A 7311-nucleotide genomic window follows, 5' to 3' on the forward strand; every position below is an offset into this window, starting at 1 on the left:
TATCTACTTGTGGTCAAAAGGAACCTAAAACATGGACATGATTAAAGAAACTTTGCATTCATGCCCTATTCTAAGAACTAGAGCAAGGTCCAAAGTGGAAACATGTAATGGATGAAGAGCAGTATGCTCATCTCCAGACCCAGACTTGGACTTTGATAGATGTCCATATAAAGAAAAATCCCATAGATTGCAAATGGGTTTACAATGTGAAGCTCAACTCAAATGGAGAAGTTAGTAGATACAAGCCAAGTTGGTTATTGCCACTGAGGTATATGCCCAAGAATATTTTAAAAATTATGAAGATACTTTTGCACTACTTGCAAATATGACCACCATCAGTAGGGTAACCGAATCTCTTGCTTTACATTTTAATTGGCCCATCCACTAGATGGATGTGAAGAATGGCTTTCGTAATGGTTTTCTTTATGAGGAATTTATATGACGTAGCCTCTAGGATATGCTGTCAATGGCATGGAAAATAAAGTCCACAAGATATAGACATCTTTGTATGGTTTGAAATAGGGACCACCCCATGCAAGGAATGTAAGGATTCAATATCATTTCTTGGCATTGGCTTTTAGTTGTCAGATTTAAATGTATCCCTCAGCATCAAGAAGACTACAAAAGTTATCATTTTGTAGTCTTCCAATGGAAATATCATCTCAAAGAAAAAGGTAAGCTTACCTTAGTGTTTGACATGAAGTAGGGCACTTATCTCATCTACATGACTATAAGTCACTCCTAGCTTTTATGAAAATCAACATCAAATTGTCAGCACTTGACAATTATTCAGCTTTGAATGCTCATCAATATAGAGAACTCATTGGTAGCTCTATCTACTTGACTATCACTAGGCCACACACCTCTTACTTGGTGTTGTGCTCACAGTCAATTCATACAGAATCCTAAGAAGACTTAGCTCATTGTAAAAAAGAGAGTACTCAAATACCTACATGGAACATGGAATTATGGATTGCATTATGACATGTCATCTGGTTTTAACTTCCATGGATATGCTAATTGGGCAGGAAGTGTAAACAATAGAATATCCACCAGTGGGTATAGCTGTAGCCTTACCAAGCTATAATTTTTTCATGGCAAAGCAAGAAGCAACCAATAGTGTTCTTGCCTTCTACCAAAGCAAAGTATAGAGGATCCAGCAAGAGGCTTTTATCAAAGATTGAGATTCTTCTAGAAGACCCTACAATGCTTTATTCTAGCAATATGAGAAGCATCCTACTGGCAAATAACCCTATGTTTCATTTTAAAACCAAACCCATTCAAGTGCATTATCTCTTCATTCAAGAACAAGTCCTTAATGAAAACACAATCATGGTTTAGTTTCAAGTGAGCACAAAATAGTATAAGTATGGGTACATAGATACTGTAAAGGTTTGAAACTGGAGGGGAACAATGACATTTAAGCCTGCCATTCATTGCTTGGGAGGTCTTTCACAAAGATTAGACAAGTAAAAATATAAATTAGCACTTGGCCAAAATGGCCACAAAGGGGTCGTAGGCAGGTTTCAAGGTTGTGGAACTTGCATGATGGGAATATCTTAAAGAGATGGTGATAGGTGGACATGAACTATGAGAAGAATCAAGAAAAAAAGATGGATAGAGTGGGGATGAGAGGCAATTATGGTGATTAGGGAAGGTGTGTTTGATGAGCAATGGAGATGGAGATGGAAATGGTAGTGAAAAAGGCAATTGGCTAGCCTCTAGGGCTTTCTAGTTTTTTTCCCACGAACATTTGCAAGAATAGTAAGAAGGATACAAGAAAGGGATTTTTGTTATTAGTTAATCGGACAAGCATTAGCAATAGTGTTAACATGATGAAAGACCAAACAATTTGAGCTCAATTGTAGAGCTGGTCATTGGTGATTCATGGAGACAACGATCCAAGTACCCAACATCAGCCACCACTAGATTCCATGTATAGCTTTTTTGTTGCATAGAGTTTATTGTTTTTCATTATTGAAACGTTATTTGACACCCTTGAAGTTGATGGCAGAATTTAGAAAATAGAGATTAGGCGTTCGGGTGGTGACATGTTGGAGATTGACACATGGGGGGGGGAGAGAGAGAGAGAGAGAGAGAGAGAGAGAGAGAGAGAGAGACAGACAGAGAGAGTTGCTACAAATACTGAGACTCAAATCCACACGCGTCTGGCCAAGCATCCATCATGAGGGGATGAGATTCACAATGTGCAAGAAGTTGTGTAGCCTCAATACCACATGGATATGCAAGGGAGTATTCTCACACTAATAAAATTGTCATTCCTTAGATGAGGATGTTTGAAGGATAGCACTTTGTTGCATAGATTGAGAGCCATTCAGTAGTTCGAGGGCATGTTCTTAGTTTTCTTCTATCTTACATATTTTCTTATTTTGAACCTGCCATGTGTTAGGGAAGGGGAGTTCCATGTCCAAAGAAAAGAAGAGTATCGAGGATTTTAGGAGGCAAAAAGAGTTTTTAAAATATTTTTTGGAGCACTATAGAAATTTAAAATTCTTAGAAAATATAATTAGGTACCTATAGTTTTGATATATGAATACCATGGAGTTTTTATACACATTTCTGTCTCCCATTCTTTGTGCAACCAAGAACTGCGCCTATAATATATGAGGGAAAAGACAAGGCGAAAAGACTATACGAAATATCTTGAGAATGTGATGATACGTTCTTGTGATGATGTTCCATGTAGGAGTGATCCCAAACACGGGAAACTTGATCGCCACCCTGCATTAAGGTGCCAAGGCTCACGTTCTGCTTGGGCGAATCTCCATCCCACCCACCCTTGGCATCACATGCAGGTTCGTGGCGCTACCTGCTCTGTCCGTTGCTTAAAGTTGGCTCTCCCCTTCACCTGTCACCTCCATCCTTATCCCATTGGTCGACGTGCCTTCCATTTTCTCCTCCTCCATCGTTAATGACGGCTAATGGTCCCTACTTTTCTATGTAGTTGTCCTTTTGAGCAGGACTTTTGCCTACATTCAGTGTTTAATCCACCGACAGTAGAACGGTCAGGTTCTGCATGCTGCCGTGGCGACTGGTGCTCGCTCAAGGATTAGATACATTCGCAGCGATGACACCCTCGCCGGCTATATATGTGCCATCTTCGCAGCTCGAGTCTTAGATTTCCAATTGTAGGTGCGACTGTGCAAAGTTTCGCTGAAGCTGAGTGTTTTGCAATCAGTGTGCTGATTAGAGATTTGAAGGCTCTTCAAATATGGAACCTGGAGGAGGGCACGGAGGACCTGGCGGAGGGCACGGAGGGCCCGGTGGTGGTGGTGGTGGTGGAGGACATGGCGGACCTGGTGGAGGGCATGGAGGACCTGGTGGAGGCGGTGGGCACGGCGGACCTGGTGGAGGGCATGGAGGACCTGGTGGAGGCGGTGGGCATGGCGGACCTGGTGGAGGAGGTGGGCATGGAGGCCCTGGGGGAGGACATGGCGGACCTGGAGGTGGTCATGGCGGTCCTGGGGGAGGACACGGCGGACCTGGAGGAGGCCATGGCGGACCTGGAGGAGGAGGCCCCCATTAACTCATCGCCAGTCCTTGTCTATCATATTTTGGTGCGTCGTCTTCCTTCGTGTATTACAACTCAATTCTAGCCCATGTTGCTTCACTTCTATGTCTTAATTTGACATAACCTCATGATTCTTCTGCTATTTCGCTTTTGCAGGGAATAACAAGAGAGAACGAGCCACGTAAAGGCGTTCTTTCCTAGCTTTGATCGCATGGTGTGTAGAACGGAGGATTGAAGGAGTTCTTTCCTTGCCTTTTAATCCTTTATGGCTGTAGATTGGAGAATTGTTGTACTTATGGCTCCGTCCAGAGCAGTCAATCCCCAACGATGTTATCTGGACCGAGAAGGCTTTAGGCCTGTATATGTTTGTATATAATCAAAGTCGTTTTGTACGTATGCTGCTCGAATTGTGATCTCGTTGTCTCCCGGCGAACTCTTATCTGCGGCTGTGAATCTATTGTATTGTGCTCCTTGATCAGATAATCTGGTTGTCCTTTAACGTTTTTCTGTCTTATGGTGCCTAATCTAGTGTTAGTTAAGTATTTTTGCCTTCGTTTGTATCTAAGGTGCGATTGTCAACTCTCTGTATCATTCGACGGAAAATCTCTTATGTGCACAATGCTACTTGTTCAAGGTCGTTTTATAATCGTCGGTAGATGTTGTACGAGATATTTCCCTGCCGGAAAGTTCATCCGGGCGTTTCGAAAAGACCTTGGCAGTCGATGTGAAAGCTGAACGCCAACTCTCCATAACCTCTAGAGCAACTGACATGTCAATTCAACTCACGCGAAAACAGATAGCATTCATATGCACATTCAGCTGCATATACAGTTTTATGACCTTAGTTTTTTTGGGGGCATACTCATAGATATAAAACAAGTGAAAGAAATGAAAGACTTTTGCTATTTATAAAATGTAAGATAAAGGAAGTAGTGATTGAACGGAGATTAAATGACACTAAAAAACGAGGATCCTTATTAGTGTACTGACCTCCCTCTTCACGGCAACCAATCAAAGCATCACACCTATATTTTAAACATGTTGCTCCTTAAAATTGCTAAAGCTACCTAGTGGGTGGGCCAAAAAGAAGACAACTCACATTGATTAGAAAATCTCCAGTTTGCAAACCTACTTTGCAAGGTTTGATGAAAATGTTTCTAATTCGGGATTAAATGTAACTCTCCCAATATGTCATCATCCCAAACAAATTCATTCGTATTGCTTTTAGCCCATAGTAAGGCTAGAATATAGATGTTATAGATAAGAAAAACGAAGACAATAACTTAGCATTTGAAAGTTTACAAGGTATACATCATAAAAAGTAGAAGGATATGAAAGTACAGAAAATATGACTTATCTTGATACATAATTTGGAAAGATGGGATCATTCCACCTACTAATATGGCCACACCACTCATTTCATGGTAAAATTATTGAAATAATAGTTTCCAATCTATTGCTCAAATCGCTCTCAAAGTATCCAAAAAATGAAAATGACATGATTACTTATAAAATTTCATTTCTAGAGAATAATATGCTTGTGTAGGTTGTGCGCCTCCAATGCTATGAATTGTGCACCCTTGGTGAGTTTATCGACCATGTTGATGTATATATTCTTCTAGCCTCTAGGAGTCATAGGCAAACCCTTAATAAAGTAGGCAAACCCTTAATAAAGTACATGAAAATATGTGTCCTAGTAGACTTGTCCATCTTAAGCCCTAGAGAAGGAATGAGAAATCTCAGACAAGAAGTACTTGCATATGCTAGAGCCATTCCATTTAGAAGTAGTGAGTACATGTTGCAATTAACATAAAGTACAATGCTGAAATGAACATGAAGGTACCTTGTACAGTTGGCTTGCAGAGTTGGAGAGAGAAGGGAGGGGGGCTTACCGGAGTGACCTGTGAGTTGTTGCACAAGGATAAACAAGGTTAATTCCTTATTGACTTTCAACTTGAGCCAAGTCTACAGTAACAATTCAATTTGCCATTATAATAGAATATTAATCAAAAGCTAAGTATAGATGAGGTAGCCAATCCTTTTATAGGATTTAGGCATGCTATTTTACAACTTTGTATATGGGATAATTCCCCAAAATTGTAGCGAGGCATCATCCTAGTAGCCTAAAGTAAAAAGTACTAACTACAAAACCATGTGCAAAGCCACTAAACTAACCCCCTTTGTTATGGTCACTGCCCCAAAACAAATTGTCCTCAAATTCTAAGAAGTCATTGAAACAATAGATGATAACAATAGATGGCACTAGATCATCTCCATATAGCAATGATAATGGTCAAAGCCTTCCAATTACTACATTAGCTGAGTAGTCATTGAAACAATAGAGGGTAAAATAATGAGAAGAATAGATGGCACTAGATCATCTCCATATAGCATTGATGGTCAAAGCCTTCCAATTGCTACATTAGCTGAGTAGATATGGGTACTACTCTACTTCACTCTCTTATGGATCTTGCCATAATTATATGTGACTAGCCGATGATGAAGAATGCAGCTCCTACAGCACTAGTAGCTTAAACACTAAATTTTTAGTGAGAAATTATGTTACGAAACCGAATTAGCCCATTATATAGTTGTAATGTGGATGATCAAGGCAGTTTCGGGTCCTGTAGGTCTTGAATAAAGTTACAGCAATAGTTGGATATAAAAGGTATTCCTCTTGAATTCCATAGATCAACAATCGTCGATGTGAAAGAAGACTCAAGTCCATGTGCCCATCCTAGAGAGTGATCAGCCACTAGATTCTTCTTCCCCACCTTGTATTCAACGTCAAAAGCATAATCTTTGTACAATGGAAAGACATCTTCCCTCTTTGGGAGATAAGCTAGACTGAGATAAGTAATATCTTAGACATTTATGATCAATCTTTACCTTAGAAGACTCCCATATATATAGTGATGCTATTTCTTGATAGCATGCAACATGGCTAACATTTCTTGAACATAGATATGGAAACTCATCTCCTTGTCATCCAAATTCTGGCTCCCATAGGATGTTACTCCATGTCCCTATTTTAGTATATCCCCAATCCCTCTAGCATCAACCTCAATGCTTTACAACTTCACATTGATAACAAACACTAACTTTCCTTCACAATCTGGAAAATTATAAAATTTACACCATTAGAAAAGACATTTTTAAAATTACAACTCAAATAATCAATAAAAAAGTCACTTACTCCATGCTTTCATATTGTAAAACTCTACCATTGCAACTTGGACCCTGCGTACATCTAGAAAGCATTATTAGGCTCTGAATACTTAAAGATGCTTGGTCCTTGCTTTGCTTCATTTTGGTCACCTTTCTTTTTGCTTTGGTGGCCTTTCATCTTGATTGTGCCTTCCAACCATGCTTTTTGAAATATGTATAAATCCACCTAACAAATCTTGGACAGTTGAATTTATTTTTTTCCTAGCATTTCTAATATGTACTAGTATTGGCAATAAAGGATTTTTTACACCTTGGTCTTGAAGTGCATTAAAAAAGACAATATATACAGTTAAGTGCCCTTGCTGGCTACTAATGCCAGTAGCATCACATGCGGACAACTTTTGATGAATCTACAAGATACTCTAAATCAGTTGCAACCTCTTGTGATATTGCACATCACAATGCACATCGATGGGGCTCCCTAAGAATAGAAATGAATTATTTTTTCTTCACTATACTTTTTACAGCATAAAGTTTGTCAAATGAATCTCTTCCAAGAACCTCCTTCGTAAAATTTCTACAAAAACCATGATAACATTATAAAAATAAAT

General features: G+C 39.4%; 1 protein-coding gene across 2 annotated transcripts; it reads left to right on the forward strand.

Moving 5' to 3' along the window:
• Positions 1-2977: 2977 nt before the first annotated feature.
• LOC147898804 (uncharacterized) lies at positions 2978-3924 on the forward strand. 2 transcript variants are annotated; one of them, XM_087379848.1, is made up of 2 exons: positions 2978-3597; positions 3689-3924. In XM_087379848.1, the coding sequence occupies exons 1-2, from the start codon at positions 3111-3113 to the stop codon at positions 3715-3717; spliced, it is 516 nt and encodes a 171-aa protein (XP_087235974.1). In that variant the 5' UTR covers positions 2978-3110; the 3' UTR covers positions 3718-3924. The 2 variants fall into 2 exon arrangements, with proteins under 2 accessions (XP_087235974.1, XP_087235975.1); XM_087379849.1 differs by having other exon boundaries at positions 2991-3578.
• Positions 3925-7311: the final 3387 nt, after the last annotated feature.

Source organism: Dipteris shenzhenensis, chromosome 9 (genome assembly GCF_047967505.1).
Source record: "Dipteris shenzhenensis isolate YYH24624 ecotype China chromosome 9, Dip_SZ_1.0, whole genome shotgun sequence".
Taxonomy (NCBI): domain Eukaryota; kingdom Viridiplantae; phylum Streptophyta; class Polypodiopsida; order Gleicheniales; family Dipteridaceae; genus Dipteris; species Dipteris shenzhenensis.

Coding starts and splice junctions, on each gene's coding strand:
- LOC147898804 (XM_087379848.1), top strand. CDS start 3,111: ATGTGCCATCTTCGCAGCTCGAGTCTTAGATTTCCAATTGTAGGTGCG. Junction 3,598..3,688: donor GGTGCGTCGTCTTCCTTCGT/GTATTACAACTC, acceptor TCGCTTTTGCAG/GGAATAACAAGAGAGAACGA.